Source organism: Pipistrellus kuhlii, unplaced genomic scaffold (assembly GCF_014108245.1).
Source record: "Pipistrellus kuhlii isolate mPipKuh1 unplaced genomic scaffold, mPipKuh1.p scaffold_m20_p_25, whole genome shotgun sequence".
Lineage (NCBI taxonomy): Eukaryota > Metazoa > Chordata > Mammalia > Chiroptera > Vespertilionidae > Pipistrellus > Pipistrellus kuhlii.
This window is the reverse complement of record NW_023425524.1, coordinates 215,617-243,601: the sequence shown is the minus strand read 5'-3', so window position 1 is coordinate 243,601 and position 27,985 is coordinate 215,617. Positions and strand designations below refer to the sequence as shown.

Here is a 27,985-nt window from a genome sequence, read left to right as displayed (position 1 = left end):
TGTTTTCAAGTCACCAGGCGGGGATCCGGCGGCAACCCCATCTCCTTGGACGTCCATGACTCTGCCAGACCCAGCGGCAGGAAACCACGCGGAGGCAGACGCAGAGTTTTAATTAAAAAAGGGGGACATGTTGGAGCCGCGTAAGGCACTAGGACAGGAACTCCTTCTCCAGCTGGTGGACGGAGGGACGGCTGCTTCCCCCCCCTCCTCAGCGGCACAGGGGCGGCGTGCAGTCCCGGCTCTGGCCCTGCACGTCCGCGTCCAGCAGGGAGGGTCCGAGCGGCCTCGTTCTGTCCGGGGCTCCGAGGGGACAGCCGGGGGCCGATGGCAGCGGCTCTGTCCTCGCCGGCAAGGCCTGGGGGGCGTCCGAGGGGGCGGAGGGAGGAGGCACAGAGGTGAAGGTGCTTTGTTTCCCAGGCAGGGCCTCGGGGGGCAGGTTCCTGGGAGGCCAGGACGGGTGGGGAGGTCCCCACGCCTGCTCGGGGGGCAGGGCCGGCGCTCCCGTGGCAGCCGCTGGCGAGAAAGCAAAGGCAGTGAGATCAGAGACTCGGACGTCGGACCATGCACACCAGACAAATGGCCAGCCCCGCCTGTGTGGCTCTGTGGTTGAGCGTCCAGTCCAGCTAGAAGCCAGGAGGTCACGGTTCGATTCCCAGTCAGGGTGCATGCCCGGGTGGTGGGCTCGGTCCCCAGTGTGGGGCATGCAGGAGGCAGCCGATCCATGATGCTCTCTCATCCTTGATGTTTCTCTTTCTCTCTTCCTCTCCCTTCCTCTCTGAAATCCATAAAAAATAATGGTTAGCCCTCACCGGTGTGGCTCAGTGGATAGAGTGTCGGCCTGCGGACTGAAGGGTCCCAGGTTTGATTCCGGTCAAGGGCACATCCCCAGTAGGGGTTGTGCCAGAGGCAGCTGATGGATGTTTCTCTCTCATCAATGTTTAGTTCTCTATCCCTCTCCCTTCCTCCCTGTAAAGAATCGATTAAAAAAAAAAAACAAATATATATATATATATATATATATATATATATATATATATATATATTTTTTTTTAAAGTTAAAAGAAAATGATAATTGTTAAAAAACAGACATCTGATCACCAGCCAGGCTCCCAAGAGCTTTCTGACGTAAGGTGCTATCATGGCATATTTACATACATTATATTTATTTTTTACAGAGAGGAGGGGAGAGAGAGAGAGTCAGAAACATGGATGGGAGAGAAACATCCATCAGCTGCCTCCTGCACACTCGCCACTGGGGATGTGCCCGCCACCAAGGTCCATGCCCTTCGACCGGAATCGAACCTGGGACCCTTCAGTCCGCAGGCCGACGCTCTATCCACTGAGCCGCACCGGCCAGGGCCATCATGACATATCTGAGTAACAGATGCTTCATTATCCTTTTCCAAGAATCTGAAGGCCTGTGTGCACGGCGGGAACACGTCTGCACACGCCTGACACGGGGACATGCCATCGCGTGCCAGGCCCCCACGAAGGGTGTCTGTGCGTCTGCCTGCCTGCCTGTCCGTCTGCCCCTTCCCTCCGAGCGCCTACCTGGGGCCAGCGCGGCGCTCCCGTCGGACACGGCTCGCCGGTGCCCCGCTGCCCCTCTCTTCGAGTCCCACGCCCGGCGCCCAGCCCCGGGTCCGGGCGGCGAGGCGGCAGGACAGACGGCGTCCGGAGCGGGCCCGACCGGGGCGGGCACGGTGCCCTCGGGGGCCTCCCCGCCCTCGGCCTGCAGCAGGCACCTGGTGGAGAGGGACGGCTGGGCGAGGAGGCCCAGGGCGCTGGGGGCGGGCAGCCGGGCCGGTGCCCGGGGGCGGTCGGGGCCCCCACGGGGCCAGGATGCCCGCGGCAGGACGTCCCTGCGTCGCCTCCTCTCCTCCCGGGGCCCCGGGTCATCGGGGGCCAGCGGCCGGGGCAGCTCCCGGAGGTCCAGGCCCAGGGCCACGGCGGCCAGCAGCGCGGCGCAGCCGAGCAGGGCGCCCTCCGTCCTCCTCCGGGGGGCCGGCCTGCTCGGGGTGGGGGTGGCGGGCCCCGGAGGGGTGCCCGCGGCGGCGGCAGCAGCGGGGGCGGCCTCCTCCCGGGCCTCGGTCTCCGGCAGGCTCTCTCTCGGCCCGTCTTTCCCCGGAGGCGGGTCGGCCGGGGCGGGCCCTGAGGGCTTGGTGTGGGGTGGTTTTCGGGGCTCCGAGCCGCCGTCGGCAGAGGGTCTGGGCTCCTCGCAGGCACCTGGGGAAGGCGGAGACACACAGAGAGAAGGAGGTCTTCCAGGGGAAATACTTTAAACTACACGCACAATAGCCCTAGCCCAGGTGGCTCAGTGGATGGAGCGTCGGCCTGCGGACTGAAGGGTCCCAGGTTCCATTCCGGTCAAGGGCATGGACCTTGGTGGGGGGCACATTGCCAGTAGGGGGTGTGCAGGAGGCAGCTGATCGATGTTTCTGGCTCTCTATCTCTCTCCCTTCCTCTCTGTAAAAATAAATTAATTAATTAATAAAATATATATATTTTTAAAATATTCTTTTTTAAAAAATTATATATATATATATATATTATTGATTTTTTTACAGAGAGGAAAAGAGAGGAATAGAGAATTAGAAACATCAGTGATAGAGAAAGGTTGGTCAGCCGCCTCCTGCACACCCCCTACCTGGGATGTGCCCGCAACCAAGGTAACACGCTCTTGACCGGAACCGAACCTGGGACCTTTCAGTCCGCAGGCCGATGCTCTATCCACTGAGCCATACCGGTTCCTGCTAAATAAGATTCTAAGAAAGAAGGAGGATGGCTTCTCGGATGACTCCCGCTATCTGGACAGGCTCAGGTAATCCCACATGATAAAGGCCTAATATGCTAAGTGTCCGGTTGACCTGCCGGCTGTTCAGCCAATCAGCTCGTACTATGCTAATGATATGCTAAGGCTGCTCAACGGCTTCTGGGTGATGCAAATTCTGTACCTGGTTGGTCCACAAACAACGAGGCCAGTGGCGTGGTTTTGTGATGTTTTATGAAGAGAGTTGACCAAGGGCTGTTTCCATCCGAGAGAGGTCTTATTCTATGAGAGAAAGATGCTTATTTTATTTCCTTCCTTCCTTCCTTCCCTCCTAATCCTCACTTGAAGATAATGTTTCCATTGAGTTTTCCAGGGAGTGGAAGGAAGAAGGAGAGACAAAGAGAAACACTGATGGGAGAGAGAAACATATTGATTGGATGCCTCCTGCAGGTACACGCCCTTGACCAGGAATCAAACCCAGGACCTTTCAGTCCACAGGCCGATGCCCTATCCACTGAGCCACACCGCCCAGGGCAAGATGTTTATTTTAATGGAACAGAAACACATAGCCAAGTAGGTGTTGAGGAGCTAATGAAGCCCAAATGAAACCTTAAAAATCAGGCTGATAATATGTTGGAGATGTAACGATTTAACCAATAACGAATGAGTATGATAAACTCATCCCTGAAATGGAAATCATATTCAGCTATCTCTACAGTCTCTTCATTTTTAAAACTTTTTATCTTATTACTTATTTTTAAAATTTATGTTTATTTTAAAGTATTTTTTGTAAGTATTACACATGTTCCCCCTTTCTCCTCCTACGGACCTCCTCCATCCCGCTCCCACCTCCTCCCCAGGACTTCACCACACTGTCTGTGTCCGTGGGTTATGTATGCATCTACACGGAGTAGCCAGATAATTGTGATCTCTGAACGCATAATCATCTGGCCACTCAGTGTATATCCTGTGGAATAAAAGGCTAAAATGCAAATTGTTCCCTCCACCAGGAGTTTGACTAGCAGGCAGGCCGGCTAACTGCCCATGTCCCCTCCCCCTGGCCAGGCTGGCTGGACCTTACCCATGCACAAATTCATGCACCGGGGCTAATTATATATCTATATCTATATCTATATCTATCTATATCTATCTATATCTATCTATCGATCTCTATCTCTATATCTATCTATCTATCTATCTATCTATCTATCTATCTATCTATTGAGTGGCCAGACTATTCTGCGTTCACAGAGCATCATCACCTGACCACTCATTGTACACAGGTAAGTTCTTTGGTTAACCTCTTCACACCCCCCTCCCCTCCTCCCTCGGAGATTCCTCAGTCTGTTCTAAGCTTCTGTGTTTCTGGGTCTGTTTTGTTCACCGGTTTAAGATCCCTGTCCACTCGATTCCACACAGCGGCCACCAGGGGGCGCACACGCACCTCTCTTTGCAGTCGGCTCTGTCTTTCATTGGGACGGAGCTGGGTCCCCAGGTGCAGCCTCTCCTCTTGAAATTCCTCCTCACGTCTTCGAACTCCTCCGGCCGGCAGCCCGTGTTCCTGCCCCACGTCCTTGTGCTCTCGTCCGAGGTCACTGCACAGGGGAGAAACTTTAAATATATTTTATTGATTTTTTTTATAGAGAGGACAGGAGAGAGATAGAGAGCCAGAAACGTCGATGATAGAGAATTATCGATCAGCTGCCTCTTGCACACCCCCCTACTGGGGATGTGCCCGCAACCAAGGTACATGCCCTTGACCGGAATCGAACCCGGGACCTTTCAGTCCGCAGACCGACGCTCTACCACTGAGCCACACCGGCTTCGGCATCAAGGGAGAAACTTTAAGGTCGAAGAACCAAGTCATTTGTAAAAAACAAAACAAAACAAAAAAAAACCCCACGACCTTACTCAAAGCACGTCAACAAGGAAGCATAAACATAATCAATGATTTCTTTCTCTTTACCAATGGTGAGCTTCCTCGAATGAGAAAATTAGCACAAACATTGAAATAAATGGAAGAAAAAAAAAAGGTACAAAACCTAGGCCAATGAGTAGCAAAGACTGGATTACTTGTTTACCTATTTGACATTCCTGTGACAGTTAGGATTTCACTGTGTTTATGAGGAATACAGCGTGGCTCAGTGGTAGAGCCACCGACCTACAAACCAGGAGGCCCACGGTTCGATTCTCGGTCTGGGCACAGGCCCGGGGTGGTGGGTTCCATCCCTAGTAGGGGGTGTGCAGGAGGCAGCCGATCCACGATTCTTATCGTTAATGTTTCTCTCACTCTCTAAAATCAATAAAAATATACACGGAGTGGCCAGATGATAATGACCTCTGAACGCATAATAATCTGGTCACTCAGTATGTGTGAGTATGTGTGTGTGTATGTACAATATATATACACACACACACATATATATATTAGAGGCCCGGTGCATGAATTTGTGCATGGATAGGGTCCGGCCAGTGGGGAGGGGACATGGGCAGTTGGCTGGCCTGCCTGCTGGTCGAACTCCTGGTCGAGGGGACCATTTGCATATTAGCCTTTTATTCTATAGGATGTACATGGAGTGGCCGGATGATGATGCGTTCAGAGATCATCATCATCACCTGGCCGCTCAGTGTATTTTTTAAAAATGTTACCCATGGAAGAAAACTAGATTTAGGAATGGAAGGCTGAATTTTGTTTTCCCAATAGTGGTGACACCTATTCCATGTCAAACGCTCAGTTACAGCCAGTGGAACTAATGGCAGAAGCAGACTCGGGGCCCGGGGTGGGGGTGGGGGTGGGGACGGGGATGGGGATGGGGTGAGGGTGGGAAAGGGGGGTGCTCACGCTGAATGGCCCGGAGCCTCGGGATCACCGTGGGGCTGCTGGGAGGGCTGGACCCGCTGCTGTTCAGACTCCTCCGCTTGTCCAGGTTGGGGGAGGCCTGCACGGTGATTTTGTGCTGGAAGTCTGTCAGACGGGAGACAAAGGAAGCAGTGAGATTTCGTGGTTTGAAGTGATTTCCACATTCGCGTCTTCACACATAGCAATCCAAGCAATCCAAGCAAGATCTGCCAGAGAGCCCGGACGTGGCCGGCGTGGCTCAGGGATTGAGCATCCACCTAGGAACCAGGAGGTCCGGGTTCGATTCCCGGTCAGGGCACACGCCCGGGTGGCGGGCTCGATCCCCAGTGGGGGGCCTGTAGGAGGCAGCCGATCCATGCTTCTCTCTCATCATGGATGCTTCTCTCTCTCTCTCTCTCTCTCTCTCTCTCTCCCTCTCTCCCTCCCTCCCTCTCCCTTCCTCTCTGAAATCAATAAAAGCATATCTATTTTTAAAAGAATCGTTTTTAAAAAAGAAAATAAAAGTACCTTGTGGTCTCAGCACTTTAAAAATGGTAGGTATAGCTGAAACCAGTTTGGCTCAGTGGATAGAGCGTCGGTCTGCGGACTGAAAGATCCCAGGTTCGATTCCAGTCAAGGGCATGTACCTTGGTTGCGGGCACATCCCCGGTAGGGGGTGTACAGGGGGCAGCTGGTCGATGTTTCTCTCTCATCGATGTTTCTAGCTCTCTCTCTCTCTCTCTCCCTCCCTTCCTCTCTGTACAAAATCAATAAAACATATATTTTAAAAAATGTTAGGTACCCTCATCTACCTGTCAGGGAGAGCAGGGGTCCTGACAGAGCTGTGCAAAGAACTGTGGGAATGTATGAACGAAAGAGCAGCAGGATGGGAGAGGAGAATGTCTTAGTAAATTGTAAAAAAATTAATAAAAAAAAATGTAAAACTCAGACACAAGTGAGAGACCCCCGGAGTGTGCTGGCATGCCTTCAGCTCTGATCGATTTGCGAGCGACTGGGATATTTCTACCGCCCGCTCGGAGAAGAGGTTAACCCGTGGATTCCGTCTGGTGACAATGCAAATAGCTTCTGTCTGGCCGGAGAGGCGATCCCAGCGGTTACGGTTTATGGCCGTTCGGGGCATTCACCGGGTTTGTGTTTAACCCGGCCGCCTGGCCCTCACATTCCTGCACCAAACGGCCCATGAAGGCCTGGTCCCGCTAACTCAGGGAGTGGGGTGGAGTGTCTGACACGTGTTCACTTCCTATTTGCAGAACCGTAGTGTGCTTTGCTGAAAATCCACCTAGTATTTGTAAAATTTTTTTAAAAAACATATTTTTATTGATTTCAGAGAAGGATGGAGAGGGAGAGAGAGCGAGAAACATCCATGAGGAGAGAATCATGGATCGGCTGCCTTCTGCGCGCCCCCCACTGGGGACCACAGCCCAGGCCTGTGCCCTGACTGGGAATGGTCCTGTTATTTTCTCTTCTTAAATGATTCTTTTCAGTATATATTTGATATATTTAAAATCCACTAACCCCTACAAACAAAATTACTGGAGGCTTAAATAATCACTTGCTGCCCTTGCCAGTTTGGCTCAGTGGATGGAGTGACGCCTGCAGACTGAAGAGCCCCAGGTTCGATTCCCCATCAGGGCACATGCCCAGTGGCAGGCTCCATACCCAGTGTGAGGGCGTGCAGGAGGCAGCCGGTCCAGGATTCTCTCTCATCATCAATGTTTCTCTCTCTCTCTCTCCCCCCGTCTCCCTTCCTCTCTGAAATCAATACAAACATATCTCCAAGAGAGACATAATATGCAAATTGGCCATAACTCCATGACAAAGATGGTGGTGCCCACAGCCAATAAGGAGAGAATATGCAAATTGACCACAACTCCATGACAAAGATGGCGGTGCCCACAGCCAATAAGGAGGGAATATGCAAATTGACCACAACTCCATGACAAAGATGGTGGTGCCCACAGCCAATAGGAGGGAATATGCAAATTGACCACAACTCCGTGACAAAGATGGTGCTGCCCACAGCCAATAAGGAGGGAATATGCAAATTGGCGCCACCAGGCGAGAGGGAGAATTGCTTCTCCCCATGGCTTCCCGTTGCCAAGGCCACGGTGCCGAGCGGCCGGCCCCGGGGTGGCCTGCAGATGGGGGGTGGGAGGGGAGGGAGAGGGAAGGGGGATGGGGGGAGGGGAGGGAGAGGGAAGGGGGGGCGGGGGGAGGAGGGCCCACCTGAGGGCAGGCTGATGCGGTGCCCATCCTTGACCTTGAGGCGGCTCCTCCGGAAGGTGCCCTTCCTGCGCTTGACCTTGGGCTTCTCCTGGTTGAGCTGGAAGATGAGGATGTTGAGCTCGCGCTCCAGCACGTCGATCTCCCGCTCGGCCAGCTGCTGCTCCCGCCGCTTCAGCAGCTCCTCCTGCGACTTCTGCTGCAGGGCCGCCCGGCTCAGCTCCTCCTCCCGGGACCGCAGCTCCTGGGGGGGGCGACACGGGGTCACGGGGTCAAGGGCCGGCGGGGGCCGCCACTGCGGCCCCGACACCCTTCCGCCGCCTCTGCACGCCCCCGCCAGGGGATGTGCCCGCAACCAAGGTCCATGCCCCTGACCGGAATCGAACCCGGGACCCTTCAGTCCTCAGGCCGACGCTCTGTCCACTGAGCCACGCCGGGTTACTGCGGGCATGCAGGAAGGCGCCATCGGCAGCCGGCTGCCACCTGGACGGCCCATCGCCAGCTTCCGGAGGCGTCACAGGCATGTTTTGTTTTGTTTAAAATATATTTTATTGATTTTTTACAGAGAGGAAGAGAGAGGGATAGAGAGTTAGAAACATCGATGCGAGAGAAACATCCATCAGCTGCCTCCTGCACAGCCCCCACTGGGGATGTGCCTGCAACCAAGGTCCATGCCCTTAACCGGAACCGAACCTAGGACCCTTCAGTCCGCAGGCCGATGCTCTATCCACTGAGCCACACCGGTTTCGGCCGTCACAGGTATGGTAAACTCGGTCCCCACGTTTCTCTCTCCTCATCTCTTGCCCTTCTAACCACCGAGCACGTCACATGTACACGGACACATGGCAGCAGAGCCCGGGTGCACGTGATCCATCCTAAATGAGATCCAAAGGGCCCCGCCAGCATGCTCAGGGGTTAAGCATCGACCTGTGAACCAGGAGGAAACGGTTCGATTCCCGGTCAGGGCACACGCTGAGGGGCTGCGGGCTCCGTCCCCAGTGGGGGGCGTGCAGGAGGCAGCCGATCCGGGATGCTCTCTCATCATTGAAGTTTCTCTCTCTCTCCCTGCCCTCCTCTCTGAAATCAATAAAAATGTATTTTAAAAGAAATCACTGGCCTAAGACTTCATAAGAGGGAAAAAAAAAAATGTGAGAGGGAAAGCAGCCAGAATGTCCTTCCTTTGAATGAATTTTACACGTTCAGAATAATAATAATAATAATTAAAAAACACACAAAATATGCCCTAACCGTTTTTTGCTCAGTGGATAGAGCATCAGCCTGCAGATTGGAGGATCCCAGGTTCGATTCCGGTCAAGGGCATGGACCTTGGTTGCGGGCACATCCCCAGTGGGGGGTGTGCAAGAGGCAGCTGGTCGATGCTTCTCTCTCATCGATGTTCCTAACTCTCTGTCCCTCTCCCTTCCTCTCTGTAGAACATCAATAAAATATATTTAAAAAACAAACAAAGTGCACCAACGTGGGGGGCATTCGAACCCCTGGGGATGCTCTGACCTGGGGAGGCACCCGCCAGCGCCCCTCGGTGGCCGGGAGGATACGCAGTCACGTTGGCCGAGCTGCTTGGCACGGCCCCTTCCCCTGGCAAAGCCCCCCGAGTCGGGGCAGACGTTAATCATTAACGGGACGGGCCTGCCAAGACGCCCTGTGCCCCGGACACCGACGCGAGATAAGACGCCAGGAATGCGGGAGGAGCCGCTGTCTGCGGAGGCGGTTTACTGAGTAACACGCCCGGCCGGGGACCCGCCGAGCATTCCCGTCGGACGCCTCCCGCCCCGAGCCATCGAGCCATCGAGCCATCGGCGAAGGGGAACGGGAGAGAGAGCACGCACCCGGCCAGATGCCAGCCGAAGGAGACCTCCGGCGGGGGCCTCGGAGCTGGAGAGGAAGGAAAGAGGGGGCACACAGCCAGAACGGTGTGGCTCAGTGGATAGAGCGTCGGCCTGCGGACTGAAGGGTCCCAGGTTCGATTCCGGTCAAGGGCATGGACCTTGGTTGCGGGCACATCCCCACTGGGGGGTGTGCAGGAGGCAGCTGGTCGATGATTCTCTCTCATGGATGTTTCTGACTCTCTATCCCTGTCCCTTCCTCTCTGTAAAAAGCCGGCATATCCCCAGTGGGGGGTGTGCAAGAGGCAGATGATCAATGTTTCTCTCTCATCGATGTCTCTAACTCTCTATCCTTCTCTCTTCCTCCCTGTAAAATAATCAATAAAATATATTAAAAGAAAAAGAAAGAAAGAAAGAAAGAAAGAAAGAAAGAAAGAAAGAAAGAAAGAAAGAAAGAAAGAAGAGGCCCCTGTGCCTGCGACTGTTTGTTCCTGGGACGGTTCAGGGTGCAGAGGCCTGAGAACAGAGGTCCCGTGAGCCGTGCCCCCGGCCGGTCTGAATTCCTCCGGCGCCCTTGACGCTTGTCCTTGGGACACAGCCCCCTCCCAAGCTCTCCTCCCCGGCTCCCATCACCGGCTCCCTCCCTCTCAGTCCTTCGGGCCCTTTTCCTGCAGCGCCTGATAAACCAGTGTCCTGGAGCCTTCGGCGCCCTTATCCGGGCTGGACTGAGTCATCATCATCATTATTATTACTGAGTCATCATTATTAGATATTGTTATTATCATTATTATTTGCTCGTTTAATTGTCCTCTGTCACAGCACCGAGCAAAGTGCAAGGCACAGTTCACGGGAGGCACCCAATAAGGACCAAAGCCTGAGCCACGTTTCTTCCCAGGCTCCTGATGTGGTTTTTTACTTTTTTTAAAATATGTTTTATTGACTTTTTACAGAGAGGAAGGGAGAGGGAGGGAGAGCAAGAAACATTGATGAGAGAGAATCATCCATCAGCTGCCTCCTGCACATCCCCCACTGGGGATGTGCCCACAGCCAAGGTACACACGCCCTTGACCGGAATCGAACCTGGGACCCTTCCGTTCGAAGGCCGATGCTCTGTCCACTGAGCCAAACCAGTCAGGGTGGAATGATAATCTTTTAATTTTATTTTTGAACCTCACCTGAGGCGAATTTTTACTGATTTTTTTTTTTTAGAGAAAGTGAAAGAGAGAGGGAAAGAAGAGAGAACTATTGATTGGTTGCCTCCTGCACGTGCCCCCGCCATGGCCAAGGCTGGGAATTGGGCCCACAAGCCAGGTACGCACCCTTGACCGGAATCGAACCTGGGATCCTTCGGTCCGCAGGCCGGCACTCTACCCACTGAGCCGCACTGGCCAGTTTGGCTACTTCTTTCTTTTCCGATCACACATTTCAAGAACAGCCCTGTTTCTGCTTTAACTAGAAAGCAGGAATCCATCCATACTGATGTCCGGGACATTTCAGACTAATGCCGGCGGTGGGTGGCTGGTGACCTGCGTCTTCCACCCGCTTCATACGTGTGCACGCGTGTGGGAGGGAGGCCACGTCCTCCAGGTGTGCTCTCACCTTCTCCTTTGTCCTCAGCTCGTCGAACATCTGCTGGATCTCCAGCTTCCAGTCGTCCTGCATGGAGTGGAAAGACTCCGGGGGCATCTCCGCCAGGACCGCCCCCTCGATGGCCGCCAGCTGCTGGAGGATGAGGGCGAAGGACGGGCGGATGTGCGGGTCTGGCTGCCAGCACTCTGAAACGAACCAGACGCCCGTGAATGCCGGCTCTCCGCAGGGCTCAGAGCATCAGCCCCTTGGACAGAGGCTGCTGAAAAAATTGTAAAGTCCATTAATGATTATTTTAAAGGTTGTTCTTTAAAAAAAATTTTTTTTTTAAATATATATATTTTATTGATTTTTTTTTACAGAGAGGAAGAGAGAGGGACAGAGCGTTAGAAACATCGATGATAGAGAATCATCCATCAGCTGCCTCCTGCACACCTCCCACTGGGGATGTGCCCACAACCAAGGTCCATGCCTTTGACCGGAATCGAACCCGGGACCTTTCAGTCTGCAGGCTGACGCTCTATCCATTTTTTACAGAGAAGAAGGATATTTTTTACTGATTTTTTTTTTTTTTTACAGACAGGAGGGGAGTTTCCAGACACCCAGTGGGGGGTGTGCAGGAGGCAGCTGATCGATGTTTCTCTCTCATCGATGTTTCTAACTCTCTATCCCTCTCCCTTCCGCTCTGTAAAAAAAATTCAATAAAATATATTTTTAAAAAATAAAAATATAAAAAATATTGCCGAAACCAGGTTTGGCTCAGTGGCTAGAGCGTCGGCCTGCGGACGGAAAGGTCCCAGGTTCGATTCCGGTCAAGGGCATGGACCTTGGTTGCAGGTCCATGCCCTTGACCACACATCCCCAGTAGGGAGTGTGCAGGAGGCAGATGATTGATGTTTCTAGCTCTCTATCCCTCTCCCTTCCTCTCTGTAAAAAAATCAATAAAATATATTTAAAAAATATTTAAATAAAAATAAAATATTTACCTATGCTGTCAGGAAGGACCCCCCGCTGGCCCCCGCAGACCCGTGGAGACAGGGGCGCCCACGTACCTCTCATGAGCCTGGCGAAGGGCTCGGGGCAGGTGGACGGGATGGGCAGGGTGAGCTTGTTGACCGCCACCCCGTAGGCCACAGCCAGGCCGTCGATGCCCCGGTAAGGCACCTCGCCCGTGAGCAGCTCCCACAGCAGCACACCGTAGCTGGAAAGCAAGGTCACCGTCAAGGTCACCGGGACACCGCGGGGGGCCGAGGTGTGGGCGCCCGCCTCCAGCGGCTCCCGGGGCCCTGCTCTTCCTAGAAAGCGTCGGCCCTGGTCCCAGGGAGAGCCGATGCCCCAAACGCAGGCTAACGTCCCCCGAAACCAGCAGGGCCGTGGCCACGGGCATGCCAGCTGCTGGCTGAGCGGGAGAAGGCAGGGGCAGCAATGACTGAACTCCCCACGCCCCACGGCCCACGCCAGGTAATGTGGTGGTTCTTTTTTATTGTTTTTCTTTTCTTCTTTTAATATATTTTTATTGATGTCAGAGAGGAAGGGGGTGGGGGGGAGAGGGACACAGAAACACCCACGATGAGAGAGAATCATGGATCGGCTGCCTCCTGCACGCCCCACCCTGGGCATCGAGCCCTCAACCCGGGCTTGTGCCCTGACTAGGAATCGAACCGTGGCCTCCTGGTTGGACGCTCAACCCCTGAGCCACCCCCGTCGCCAATTACAACCAGTTTTTTATTTTATTTTATTTTATTTAAATATATTTTATTGATTTTTTACAGAGAGGAAGGGAGAGGGATAGAGAGTTAGGAACATCGATGAGAGAGAAGCATCGACCAGCTGCCTCCTGCACACCCCCGACCAGGGGTGTGCCTGCAACCAATTTTCATGCCCTTGACCAGCATCAAATCTGGGACCCTTCAGTCCACAGGCCGATGCTCTATCCACTGAGCCACACCTGTTTTGGCACAACCAGTTTTAATCAAACCTCCCATGTAACAAGAAGGTTTTCCTATCCAATGGAAGCCACGATGGTGAAGAACCTGAAGGCCCCTGCTCCACTGTAATGACAACGATCAGAACGATAAAACCCGCCCTGGCCGGCGTGGCTCAGTGGATAGAGTGTTGGCCTGCGGACTGACAGGTCCCAGGTTCGATTCCAGTCAAGGGCCCAGGCCCAGGTTGCGGGCTTGATCCCCAGAGTGGGGCATGCAGGAGGCAGCAGGCCGATCCTTGATTCTGTCTCTCTCTCTCCCCTTTTCTTTCTGAAATTAAAATTAAAAAATGTATTAAAAAAAAAAAAACACCCTACAACTATAAAATCCTGTCCCAAAAGGCCTCCACTACCCACCATGCTCAGAATGGCTGAGTCATGCTCAGAACCACTGAGTCAAGCTCAGAACCGCCGAGTCATGCTCAGAACCGCCGAGTCACGCTCAGAACTGCCGAGTCATGCTCAGAACCGCCGAGTCATGCTCAGAACCGCCGAGTCATGCTCAGAACCGCCGAGTCATGCTCAGAACTGCCGAGTCATGCTCAGAACCACTGAGTTATGCTCAGAATCGCTGAGCACTCTGGGGGTCAGGTAATGATGGACAGCAACCGTCTCTGCAGACATCCGCAAACGCCCAGGGCCGGGGGCTCACCTCCAGACGTCGCTCCCCTTGGAGAACAGGGACGACTTGATGACCTCGGGGGCCATCCAGGCGTAGGTGCCCGCCGCGCTCATCTCCGTGGTGCGGTGCCACTCCCGCGCCAGCCCGAAGTCCGTGATCTTCAGCGTCTTGTTGCACATGTCGTCGTGCTCGATCTTCTCCAGGAGCAGAACTGAAAACAAACAACAACAACAACAAACAAAAACACAAAGGTCAGACGGTTTCACGTTTTTTTTTATAATCTTCTCCAGTCCCAATATTTTCTTTTCTTTTTTTAAATTTTGTTTTTAAATATATTTTATTGATTTTTTTTTTTTACCGAGAGGAAGGGAGAGGGATAGAGAGATAGAAACATCCATGAGAGAGAGAAACATCCATCGGCTGCCTCCTGCACACCTCCTACTGCAGATGTGCCCGCCACCAAGGCACAGGCCCTTGACCGGAATCGAACCTGGGACCCTTCAGTCCCCAGGCCGACGCCAGTTAGGGCTGGGGGCATTTTCAACAGAATCTCCCCTGCAGTGGGGAGCATACAGGAGAATGAACTTGAGTTTTATCTCCCTGACATCACTGAGAATCATAACCACCAGAGGGCCCTTGGGCCTGAAGGTACAAGTTTTTGGGGAAAAAAATCCACAGACATAGTTCAGCTCAGTACTCTTTCCCTCCACACCCCCCCCCCCCTTTTATTTCAGAGAAAAAGAGAGAAGGAGGAAGGGAAAAACATCCACGATGAGAGAGAATCAAGGATCCGCAGCCTCCTGCACACCCCACCCTGGGGATGGAGCCCGCCACCCGGGCGGGTGCCCTGACCGGGAATCGAACCCTGACCTCCGGGTTCACAGGTCGACGCTCCACCCCGGAGCCACACAGGCCCGCCGGCCGGGCGGTCCCAGGTATTTTAATCAGGGATTAAACGCTCTCGGCGTGCACTCTTAACGATCCGGCCGGAGAGATAAGGACACAGAACCAGCCACGTGGCCCTCTGACCAAGGTCCTGCCACCGAGAAGCACCGACGCTCAGGCAGTCTGACCCCAGGGGTCACGGTCCTCACTGTGTCTGCGTCGCACAGCCGCCCTCTGCCAGGCTGTCTCCAGTCCGGGCCCTCCTCCTCCTCTCTGACTTCCTGTCGTTGGAGCGTGATCCCCTGGTCTACCCAGAGGCGGGCTCCCAGGGCTTGGGGGTTGGGTGGGGGTGGGGGTGGAGTCTGTACGGCTGTCTCCTCCCTGTGTGGGAACTGTGATCGTATGTCCACCGTAAGGGCAGGGAGGAGGGAAGGTGTATGATGGCTCCCCCAATTTCACCCAACGCAGTATCTTGGTGAGTTCATGGAAGTGCTGAGAACAGCGGAATACAGCAAGCATCACACACACACGCGTGCACACACACACACGTGCACACACACACACACACCCCTTTATCCTCGGGTCTGGAAGTATCCTCAGGTTCTCATTTATTTTGTACTAGAGGCCTGGTGCTCGAAATCCGTGCACCGCGGGGGCGGGGGGGGGGGGGTCCCCTCAGCCCAGCCTGCACCCTCTCCAATCCGAGGCAGTCGGACATCCCTCTCACAAACCAGGACCACTGGCTCCTAACTGCTCACCTGCCTGCCTGCCTGCCTGATCGCCCCTAACTGCCCCTCCCTACCCCCCCTACCCCCGCCGTGCCCCAGCTGCCTCTTGCACACCCCACACTTGGGATCCAGCCCGAAACCTCGGGCATGTACCCTGATGGGGAATCGGACCGTGACCTCCTGGTTCCTAGGTCGATGCTCAGCCACTAGGCCACGCTGACTGGACTGTGGGTTCTCTCTTTAAACCAGGGAGAGATGTCCGAGGGAGGGTTTACCATACGTCGCCGATACTGAGGGCGTGCGGTTGTGCTCAATGTTCTACGTAAGAAGGCGTGAGCGGCCGAAACCGGTGTGGCTCAGTGGCTAGAGCGTCGGCCTGCAGACTGAAAGGTCCCAGGTTCGATTCCGGTCAAGGGCATGTACCTGGGTTGCGGGCACATCCCCAGCTGGTCGGTGTTTCTAACTCTCATAGATGTTTCTAACTCTCTACCTCTCTCTCCTCCTCTCTGTAAAAAAAATAAAATCAATAATATATATATATATTTATTTATTTTTTAAAGAAGAAGGCGTGAGTGTGTTGCTTAACAGAGGGAAGCCCTGGAGCTGCCCAGGCCAGGGAAAGGCAGCTCTAGAATAAGCGAAAACACGAGGACACATGAGGCCTGACACCTCGCCGTGTCAGACTCGCTGCGTGTCTAAGTAAAGGTCAGGGTCTGGCGTCCGGCCGAGGAGCAGCCTCAGCGCCGACGGGCCCTCCCGGGTGCCCGGTTTCCCCAGGAGCTGACCGCTGCCACCCCCAGGCTCCCCGGGCCCCACACGTTCCAGTCACACGCCCGGTGCCAGGCGTGGAGTCCCGTGAAAGGCCCATTGTCTGGGCGTCGATTCCGAGGTGCTCAGCAGAATTCCTGGCATTCCTTATCTTTTGGGCAAAGTGACCGAAACCAAAAAAAAAAAAAAAAAAGAATTAGCCGGTGTCCCGACAGGTAGCCGAACGGGGCAGCCGGCCAGGTTTCAGCGTTGGGACGGGAGGCTGGGTGCCAACTTCCGCTTCCTGCCCCTGGCAGGGAGGGCTGCCCCCGGGGAGCGTACGGCCCAGGCCAGGCGATCCGGCCTTTTCGGCCCCCAAATGGGACAGGTCCCGGCGAGAGGCCCGGCGAGGCAGGTTGGAGCCCAGGAGGGCAGTTGGGGGCAATCAAGCCTGCAGGGGAGGGCAGTTAGGGGTGGCCAGGCCGGCAGAGGAGGGAAGTTGGGGGCAAACGGACTGGCAGGGGGGAGGGCAGTTAGACATCAATCAAGCTGGCTGGGGAGTGGTTAGGGGTGATCAGGCTGGCAGGCAGAAGCGGTTAGGGGCAACCAGGAAAGGCAGGCAGGTGAGCGGTTGGGAGCCAGCAGTCCTGGATTGTGAGAGGGATGTCCCAGATTGGAGAGGGCGCAGGCTGGGCTGAGGGACACCTCCCCCCCCCCCCCCCCCCCCCGGCACTGCACCAGGCCTCCTGTGTGTGTGTGTGTGTGTGTGTGTGTATGTGTGTGTGTATGTGTGTGTATAGTTGTGTGTGTTGGTTTTTTTTTTTTACAAATGGCAATTACAATGTCTCCATTCTATTATCTCGACATTTATGGGGTTGCTGTGTCCAAATTCCACTGGAGTCTAATGGGTTCCTGCCGATTAATCTTTAACCACAAACAATATTAACACCAAGGAAAATGTCTTAAGGGAAAAACAAAAAAACACGTTGAGAAAAGCCACAGGGAGCGGGACCTCTGAACAAACAGCCTCAGTCCAAGCTGCGTTTCTCCAACGACGCCAGATTTTCTTACATTTCTTCTTTAAAAACAAAACAAAACAGTTTTAAAATATATTTTTATTGGCTTCAGAGAGGAGGGGAGAGGGAGAGAGGGGTAGAAACATCCATGGTGAGAGAGAATCACGGGTCGGCTGCCTCCTGCACGCCCCCGACTGGGGATGGAGCCCGCAACCCGGGCCTGTGCCCTGACCGGGAATCGAACCCTGACCTCCTGGCTCCTAGGTCGACGCTCAACCACCGAGCCACGCCGGTCGGGCATCATACAATATTATATTAGTTTCAGATGTGTCACATCTAGCGATTAGACATCGATATAACTTACTGATCACTGATCACCCCAACGATGTTATTTCTTGATAACGTCTTACTAAAATGAACCTTTGTCTAGAATTTTTTTTTCTGAGATAATCCCATTACCCTCTATTCTATACATAAATATACATACACACATATAGGTACAGATATGTAAATCTGGCCCCTTGACATAAAGTGAAGCCTGGTAAAATTTAAATTTGAAAGCATGTTCATTCATAGTATGAATGAGGGATAAGAATCACCAACTAGCCCTGACCGGTTTGGCTCAGTGGATAGAGCGTCGGCCTGCGGACTGAAAGGTTCCCAGGTTCGATTCCGGCCAAGGGCATGCACATTGGTTGTGGGCACATCCCCGGTAGGGGTTGTGCAAGAGGCAGCTGGTTGATTTTTCTCTCTCATCAACGTTTCTAGCTCTCTATCTCTCTTCCTTTCTCTCTGTTAAAAATCAATAAAATATATTTAAAAAAAAAACATGAAAAAGGTATTTAAAGAAAAATAAAAAGAATCACCAACTAGCCCTGACCGGTTTGGCTCAGTGGATAGAGCGTCGGCCTGCGGACTGAAAGGTTCCAGGTTCGATTCCGGTCCAGGGCATGGACCTTGGTTGTGGGCACATCCCAGTGGGGGGTGTGCAGGGGGCAGCTGGTCGATGTTTCTCTCTCATCAATGTTTCTAGCTCTTTATTCCTCTCCCTTCCTCTCTGTAAAAATCAATATATATATATATATATATATGAAAATATTTCCCCAAATGGCAGGTGATCGATCTGCTCTTTTTCCAAGAGCTTTAAGGAAGTCCCAGTACAGACGCTGGGAAGGAAACAGTTACAGTAGCAGTTCAGTGCCTCGTGCCTCCTCCTTGACCCTCCACTTATCACCCCCCCCCCCCCCCCCTCCAGGTACCAGCAGGCCTGCCAAAGCTCGCAGGTGGCCGCATTCCCACCGAGAACAAAGCCCAGGCCTGTTTCCTGGTCCCACCGCCTGGCCTGGCCGCCAGGCCGGATCCAGCGAGCCAGCCCAACGGCCAGGACCCTGCCCCCCGCCCCCGCCCCCGTCCCCGGGGGGAATACACAGGTGATCACAGGGCCAAGGACACTGCTCCGAGGTGATAAAGCATCCTGGACAACCCGTGAACCCACACTCTAAACATCAGGGAATATGTAAATCCACTCAAAGTGAGCCCGGCCGGTGTTGCTCAGTGGTTACAGCGTAAGCGACCTAGGAACCAGGAGGTCACGGTTCGATGCCCGGTCACGGGCACATGCCCGGGTTGCAGGCTCGATCCCCCCAGGCGGGGGGGAGGAGGGGGAATATGAAGGAGGCGGCTGATCCATGATTCTCTCTCATCATGGATGCTTCTTTTCTTTTTTTCTTTTTAAATATATTTTATTGATTTTTTTTACAGAGAGGAAGGGAGAGGGATAGAGAGTTAGAAATACCGATGAGAGAGAAACTTCAATCAGCTCCCTCCTGCACACCCACTACTGGGTATGTGTCCGCAACCAAGGTGCATGCCCTTGACCGGAATTGAACCTGGGACCCTTCAGTCCGCAGGCCGACGCTCTATCCACTGAGCCAAACCCGCCAGGGCTCATCATTGATGTTTCTATCTCTTCCTCTCTGAAATCAATAAAATATCTATATTAAAAAAAATAATAAAGCACTCAAAGTGTTTCTAAGCAATATATAAAAATGAGCATATTGTCACCAGATTGCATGTAGATTGTCTTACAATTTGTTAAATGTTTTAACATATGCAGAGAGCCAGCAAATTCTGTCTCCTGGGCCAGATCCAGTCCAATGCCTGTTTAGTGAATAAAGTTTTATTGGGACACAGACACACTCACTTGTTTACATACTATCTTTTTAATAAATAGATACATTTTTAAATTTATTTCAGAGAGGAAGGGAGAGAGGAGAGAGAGAGAAACATCCAGAGGAGAGAGAATCATGGATCGGCCGCCTCCTGCACACCCTACACTGGGGATGGAGCCCGCATCCCGGGCCTGTGCCCTGAGCAGGAATTGAACCCTGACCTCCTGGTTCACAGATCGACACAGACCTGGCTTCTCAGATCTGAGAAAGATCAACATCAACGAAGGAGAGAAATCCAGGTGCGGGGGCCGAGGCTGCGGGACTGGGCCGGCCTCGGTTATCAGCGGGGCGGACCCAATATAAAACCCATGCGCGTCGGTTTGACGTAAGTTGTTTATCTTTTATGACCTGGCCCGGTTTTTACAGCGGCTGTTTATTTAGCGACTGAATAATTTAACGCTGGTTCACCAGGGTGGGAAAATAATGGCCTAGCCCTAACCGGTGTGGCTCAGTGGATAGAGCGTCGGTCTGCGGACTGAGGGGTCCCAGGTTCGATTCCGGTCAAGGGCATGGACCTTGGTTGTGGGCACATCCCCAGTGGGCGGTGTACAAGAGGCAGCTGATTGATGTCTCTCTCTCATTGATCTTTCTTTTCTTTTCTTTTTTTAAAAATATATTTTATTGATTTTTTTACAGAGAGGAAGGGAGAGGGATAGAGAGCTAGAAACATCGATGAGAGAGAAACATCGACCAGCTGCCTCTTGCACACCCCCTATTGGGGATGTGCCCGCAACCAAGGTACATGCCCTTGACCGGAATCAAACCCGGGACCTTTCAGTCTGCAGACCGACGCTCTATCCACTGAGCCAAACCGGTTTCGGCTCATTAATGTTTCTAATTCTCTATCCCTCTCCCTTCCTCTCTGTAAAAACATCAATAAAATATACATTTTAAAAAAATGTATAAATTTATAGAAAAGAAAAAAAAAATCATGCCAGTGTAGACCCAGCTGCCTTCGAAAGGTTAAGGAAACAGGGTACAGACTTTTGTCTGCAGGACTCTGTCTGTCCCCAAGAGGGGGACTCGGGAGACGGATCAGAAATCAAGAAATTCCGGTTCAAGGAGGTTACGTAACCTCCCAAGGTCACTGAGCTCGGAAATGACGCCGCCAGCATTCCCACAGGGACGGGCCTGAGCGACTTCCCGTCACCGTGCTCCCGGGAAAGCCAGTGCTCCTCCAGGAACGGAGTCTTCTGGGAATGAGCACCGTGTCCCCCGGCGAGAGGACAGGGCTGACGGGCAGCCTCCTGGACCGAGGGAGGCCGCCCTCTCTCCGGCCTGGCTGTGCCCTCAGCTGTGCCAGGGACTGTGGAAATGCCCCCTGAGACTAAGTTTGCCCGCCCGGCCTGGCTCAGGGGTGCAGCGTCCACCTAGGAACCAGGAGGTCACGGTTCGATTCCCGGGCAGGACACATGCCTGGGGTTGCAGGCTTGATCCTCAGTGCAGGGCGTGCAGGAGGCAGCTGGTCCATGATTCTCTCCCACCACGGATGTCTCTCTCTCTCTCTCTCTCTCTCTCTCTCTCTCTCTCTCTCTCATGAATAAAAATATATTTAAAAACAAAACAAGCCCTGGCTGCTTTGGCTCAGTGGATAGAGCGTCGGCCTGCGGACTGAAGGGTCCCGGGTTCGATTCCGGTCAAGGGCATTCATCGCCTTGGTTGCGGGCGCATCCCCAGTAGGGTGCGTGCAAGAGGCAGCTGACCGATGTTTCTCTCTTATCGATGTTTCTAGCTCTCTATCCCTTTCCCTTCCTCTCTGTGAAAAGTCAGTAAAATGTATTTAAAACAATAACTCCCCACAAAGTTTGCATAACCAACAGCCACATAACTGCTCCCTCGCCACTGAAAACATGAGAAGTGGCCGATTTGTTTAATTTGCAAGCAGGAAGGTGGTAGGGGGCGATGGGGTGGCCCTCTGTGACCCGCTTCTTCTAAAACCCTATTATTGCCAGCTGGTGTGGCTCAGTGGATTGGCATTGTCCCATAGACCAGGGGGTCCCGGTTTTGATTCCCAGTCAGGGCACTTGTCCAGGATGCATGCTTGGTCCCCAATAGGGGGCGTGCGGAAGGTAGCTGATCCATGACACATCAGATGTTTCTACCGCTCCCTCTCGCTTCCTATCTAAAAATCAATACAGCCCTAGCCGGCTTGGTGGATAGAGCATCGGCCTGCGGACTGAAGGATCATGAGTTCGATTCCGGTCAGGGGCATATACCCAGGTTGCAGGCTCAATCCCCATTGGGGGGCGTGCAGGAGGCAGCCGATCCATGATTCTCTCTCATCACTGATGTTTCTATCCCTCTCTCCCTTTCCTTTCCTCTCTGAAGTCAATAAAAACATAATTAAAACAAAAACAAACAAAAAACCAGCCCTATCTGGTTTGGCTCCGGGGATAGAGCGTCGGCCTGCAGGCTAACGGGTCCCGGGTTCGATTCTGGCCAAGGGCACACGCCTGGGCTGTGGGCTCCATCTTCCCAAAGGAGGGGGCGTGCAGGAGGCAGCCGATCAGTGATTCTCTCTCAGCATGGACGTTTCTATCTTTCTCTCTCTCCCTTCCTCTCTGAAATCAATACAATATATATGTAAGTAAATAAATAAATAAAAATTAACCCAAACCTATGAAAACAAACAAAATACCCTGCCCTTGAGCTGAATCCGTTCCAGAAGCAGATTCTGGGCTGCTCTGCCCGTGCCCCTGGAACAGGAAGTGGGCACAGGGGCTCAAGGTTACAGGTAAGGGTAGGGGGTGGCGGGGAGGGGAAGGGGCAGAAGGAGGAGGAAGATGGTGCTGGTTTGCTAACTGATCGGAGCTTAATCAGTAGCTCCTCCGAGAGGTTACATCGCTACAATGTTCTCCCACAGCCCCTTTAGTGACATTGCATTCCTGAGAAAAGCCAAAAAAAGTTACATGCCCTTTGTAGATTTTTGTTTTCTTTAGTGAGAGCGCTAAGTTGCATTTCAGAATAAGTGTCTAGTTAGAGACCGGAGCTGTCCTGTAGATAACAAGAGGGATAACAGTGACTCCCAGAACGCTAAAGCACGCCGGACAGAAGCTGCTTCCTCGTTGAAAGAAAAAATAATAAGAGCCGAAACCGGTGTGGCTCAGTGGGTAGAGCGTCGGCCTGCGGACTGAAAGGTCCCGGGTTCGATTCCAGCCAAGGGCAGGTACATTGGTTGTGGGCACATCCCTGGTAGGGGGTGTGCAAGAGGCGGCTGTCAATGTTTCTCTCTCATCGGCGTTTCTGGCTCTGTCTCTCTCCCTTCCTCTCTGTAAAAAATCAATAAAATATATATGAAAAAAAGAAAAGAAAAAATAATAAGAGCCAGCAGCCACGGAGATGGGGGCTCCGTTCCTTAGGGAATGTGTATGTCCTGCTTTTCCGAGAGGCGATCGGATGTTTAACGACAGTAACCTTAAGGGACTGATGCTAGGCCGTGCCACCTTCTCTCCTCCCTGTCCTGTGCCAACACACACACACACACACACACCACACACATACACACACACGCCACACCCCCACACACACACGCCACACACCACACACCCCCACACACGCCACACACCACACCCACACCCACACACGCCACACGCCACACACACACACACACCACACGCCACACACACACACACGTCACACACCCCACACATACACACACGCCACACGCCACCCCCCCCACACACACACCACACGCCACACACACACGTCACACACCCCACACATACACACACGCCACACCCCCCCACACGCCACACACCACACACATACACACACACACGCCACACCCCCCCCACACACCACATGCCACACACACACACGTCACACACCCCACACATACACACACACGCCACACACCCCCACACACATACACACACACCACACGCCACACACACACACACACACCCCACACACACACCACACGGCACACACATACACACACCACACACACACCACACACATACACACACACGCCACACCCCCCACACACACGCCACACGCCACACACATACACACACACACCACACGCCACACCCCCCACACACACGCCACACGCCACACACCACACACACACACACGCCACACCCCCCACACATACACACACACGCCACACCCCCCACACACACGCCACACACCACACACACACACACACCACACACATACACACCCCCCCACCCCCACACCACACGGCACACACACGCATACACATGCATACACACGCCACACGCCACATACCACACACGCACCCCACACGCCACACACCACACATACACACCACAATACACACACACCACACGCCACACACATACACACACCACATACCACACACACCACACACACGCCTCACATACAACACACAAGTGCGCGCACACATGCCACACGTCACACACATACCACACGCCACACACCCTGTGCGCACACACCACACGCCACACACACACAACATGCGTGTCGTTCCTCCCTGTCACTCTTCCTCCCGCAGCCCGGAGGAGAGCAGAGTTTCCAGCTGAGTTGCTCCCGTCCCAGCAGGTTTGTCAAGGTCGGGCGCACACGGCCGTGGCCGGCCGCGGCCAGCTCCGACTGCATCCTCTGCTCTGTCCTAAGACCCATCTCCTCCTGAGAGGCCGGAGCGGTTTCCCATCTGGAGGAACCACTGGAGACAGCAGCTCGACTCGCTTTTCGTTTTTGTTTTCGGTAATCCTCGCCTGAGGATATTTCCCCGCTGGATTTTAGAGAGAGTGGGAGGGAGAGGTAGAAACAGAGAGAGAAGCATTGATATGAGATCGACACATGGATTGCTGGCCTTCTGCATGTGACCAGGGCCAGGGATCAAGCTTGCAACCAAGGTACGTGCCCTTGACCGGAATCGAACCCGGGAGCTTTCAGTCCACAGGCCGATGCTCTATCCACTGAGCCAAGCTGGTTTCGGCAGCTTTTTTACTTCTTGTTAAATATATTTTATTGAAAAATTTTTTTTTTTTTTACAGAGAGGAAGGGAGAGGGACAGAGAGCCAGAAACATCGATGAGAGAGAAACATCAACCAGCTGCCTCCTGCACACCCCACACTGGGGATGTGCCCGTAATCAGGACACATGCCCTTGACCTGAATGGAACCCGGGACCCTTCCGTCGGCAGGCCGACCCTCTAACCCACATGTGTCAAACACAAGGCCCGCGGGCCAAATCCGTCCCGCCAGGCCTTGCAATGTGGCCCGCACCGCGCTGTCATCACTGCACTCCGCTGCGTTTCCATCACAATGACAGTTGATGACTGTTCAGTAAACCATTCGGCCCGCGATTTAGGCTGGATTTTAGATTTTGGCCCCTTCTCTGATTGAGTTCGACACCCCTACTCTAACCGCTGAGCGACACCGGCCAGGGCCCGTTAGCTCTTTTAGACGGTGAAATGGAATCGAATGTGCGTTCGGTTCAGCTGCCAGTTCTCTATGGACAATGGGAAAACGGACCCAGATTCAGAAAGCAAAGCATACGGGCCATACAGGCCAGATCTTCTGCATTTCCAGCCGCTGTGCCGGACAAGGGACCAGCCCGTCATCCATCCCACACGGGGGCACCGAGCGGCCCACGGGTGTTTATTCCCCGATGCTCAGAGCCGCCAGCCAGTAAGAAACCCACCCTTCCCACGCAGAGGCAGCCGCCGAGGGGAAACTGGAAACCTCAGAGGCCAGGAGGCATTGCAAGCGGGAGAAGAGGGACCTCAGGGCCCACGGGGGAGACGGAGGGCAGAGGCCGTGGCAGGGAGGCCGCTGGGCCGGGTGGAGGGCCAAGGTCCCTCATCGTTCCAGGAAGGAGAAGTCCCGCCCCAACCAACAAACCGCCCTTGTACCTAAAGACCAAGCAGCACCAAGAGGCTTCCAGGAGATCCAGATATGGGACAAGGGATAAGTGTGCAACCAAGTCTGATCTGCATGTCTATTCTTTATATTATTATTGATTTCAGAGAGGAAGGGAGAGAGAAAGAGAGAGAAAGAGAGAGAGAGAGAGAGAGAGAGAGAGAGAGAGAGAGAGAGAGAGAGAGAGAGAGAGAGAGAGATCCATGGGGAGAGAGAATCACGGACTGGCTGCCTCCTCCTGCACACCCCACCCTGGGGATTCAGCCTGCAACCCCAGGCCTGTGCCCTTGACCGGGAATGGAACCGTGACCTCCTGGTTCCTGGGTGGATTCTCCACTCCCAAGCCACCACCAGGGCCGGCCAGGCTAATGCACATTCTTTAAAAAAATAAAAAAGGCACCCAAAGCAAAAGCCAAGCCGAAGCCGGTGTGGCTCAGTGGATAGAGCGTCGGCCTGCAGACTGGAGGGTCCCAGGTCCGATTCCGGTCAAGGGCATGTACCTTGGTTGCGGGCACATCCCCGGTGGGGGGTGTGCAGGAGGCAGCTGATCGATGATTCTCATCTCATCTATCCCTCTCCCTTCCTCTCTGTGAAAAATCAATAAAAAAAACAAATAAAATAAAATAAAAACAACAAAGCAAAAGCCAAGGGAAGTGTGCACCTGGCCCAGAGCAGGTCACCTGAGGTCTTAGCAGCTGGACCTCTGGTTCCTGGAAGCGCTGCCCAGGTAGGTGCTGCTGGGGCAGCCAAGCTCCCCCCCCTCCGCCCCCTCCACCTGGCACGGGGCCGGGGACGGAGGGAGGGAAGCGCGCCCAGCTCCGGGCACTTGGCTGGGTCGCGCGGGGCACAAATTCGTATCCAATCCTCCCGCCCCCCCCCCAACCCCCCAAACCGCCCCAAACACTCACCGTTGCTGGACTTGAGGTCCCGGTGCAGGATGGGCACGGCGGCCTCCTCGTGCAGGTAGAGCATCCCGCGCGCGATCTGCACGGCCCAGTTGACCAGCACGTGCGGGGGGATGCGGCGCGCGGGGCGGGGGCGCGGCCCCGGGGGGCCCGGGGGGCCGGGGCTGGGGGCCCCGGGGGCGGCGTGCGCGGCGGCCAGCGCGCGGTTGAGCGCCCCCCCGCGGGCGAACTCGAGCACCAGGCAGAGGTGCGGCGGCCGCAGGCACACGCCGCGCAGCGCCAGGATGTTGGGGTGCCGCAGCCGCGCGAACAGCCGCGCCTCGCGCCGCACGCTCTCGGCCGCCGCCGCCGCGTCCTGCTCGGGGTCCCGGCGCGCCGCCTTCACCGCCACCTCCTGGCCCTGCCACGTGGCGCGGAACACCTGCCCGAAGCCGCCCGCGCCGATCAGCTCCCGCAGCTCCAGCCGCTCGAAGTCCACGTGCACCGGCGAGCCGGGCCGGGGCGGCGACGGGGGCTGGAGGGGCGACCCCGGGGGCGCGGGCACCGGGGCGCACGGCTGGAGGGGGGCCCCCGGGGGCGCGAACTGCTGGAGGGGGGACCCCGGGGGGGCGCACGGCTGGAGGGGGGACCCCGGGGGGGCGCACGGCTGGAGGTGGGTCCCCGGGGGGGCGCACGGCTGGAGAGGAGACCCCGGGGGGGCGCAAGGCTGGAGGGGAGACCCCGGGGGGGCGCACGGCTGGAGAGGAGACCCCGGGGGGGCGCAAGGCTGGAGAGGAGACCCCGGGGGGGCGCACGGCTGGAGGGGAGACCCCGGGGGGGCGCACGGCTGGAGGGGAGACCCCGGGGGGGCGCACGGCTGGAGGGGGGGCCCCGGGAGCGCGCACGGAGCCACGTAGCTGGCGGGGAAGACGCCCAGGCGCCGCCGCACGCGGCCGGCCCACCAGCCCTCGTCGCCGGACACGGCGGCGTCCCGGGACAGCACCTCCACCAGCTGCCCGCGCCGCAGGCTCAGCTCGTCCTCGCCGCGCGCCTCGTAGTCGAACAGCGCGGCCCACAGCCCCGCGCCCTCCGCGCCCCCCGCGGCTCCCGCCGCCGGGCCGCCGCGCTCCGGGGACCCCGGCCCCGCGGCCCCGCCCTCGGCGCCCGGCAAGGCCATCGGGGTCCGGGGCGCGGGCGGCGCGCTCAGCCTCCGGGGCGGCCGCGGGCGCGCATGGTCCGGCGGGGGGGCCGCCGCGCCCCGGGGAGCGGGGCTCGGGGGCGGCGGGGGATCGCGGGGGACCCCGGCCTCAGCCACCGCTCCGCCTCGGTCGCCGCAGCAGCGGTCCCCGCGCCCGCGGGCGCCGTGGCTCCATGGAGGCGCTGGGCCTGCCGCCGCCTCCCGCCCCGGCGGCCGCCTGCGCCCGCCCCTCCGGGCCCGCCCCCTGTCCCGGGCCGGGCACACCCCCTCCGGGCCGGGCACACCCCTCCGGGCCGGGCACACCCCCTCCGGGCCGGGCACACCCCTCCGGGCCGGGCACACCCCCTCCGGGCCCGCCCCCCGTCCCGGGCCGGGCACACCCCCTCCGGGCCGGGCACACCCCCTCCGGGCCGGGCACACCCCCCCCGGGCCCGCCCCCCGTCCCGGGCCGGGCACACCCCCTCCAGGCCGGGCACACCCCCTCCGGGCCGGGCACACCCCTCCGGGCCCGCCCCCTGCACCAGGCTGGGCACACCCCTCCGGGCCCGGCCCGA

General features: G+C 55.5%; 2 protein-coding genes across 2 annotated transcripts; one reads left to right on the top strand and one right to left on the bottom strand.

The window, feature by feature from the left end:
- Positions 1 to 117: 117 nt before the first annotated feature.
- MAP3K21 (mitogen-activated protein kinase kinase kinase 21) lies at positions 118 to 26,396 on the bottom strand. Its single transcript, XM_036453369.2, has 10 exons — positions 26,258 to 26,396; positions 13,921 to 14,101; positions 12,337 to 12,485; positions 11,297 to 11,472; positions 7,857 to 8,097; positions 5,613 to 5,735; positions 4,215 to 4,365; positions 2,955 to 3,052; positions 1,552 to 2,226; positions 118 to 513 (listed from the first exon to the last, which is right to left on the bottom strand). Exons 1-10 carry the CDS (start codon positions 26,319 to 26,321, stop codon positions 209 to 211), a joined length of 2,163 nt encoding a protein of 720 aa, XP_036309262.2. The 5' UTR covers positions 26,322 to 26,396; the 3' UTR covers positions 118 to 208.
- Positions 26,368 to 27,324, top strand: LOC123653001 (variable flagella 3-like). Its single transcript, XM_045587052.1, has 2 exons — positions 26,368 to 26,803; positions 27,125 to 27,324. Exons 1-2 carry the CDS (start codon positions 26,368 to 26,370, stop codon positions 27,148 to 27,150), a joined length of 462 nt encoding a protein of 153 aa, XP_045443008.1. The 3' UTR covers positions 27,151 to 27,324.
- The last annotated feature ends 661 nt before the right edge of the window (positions 27,325 to 27,985 follow it).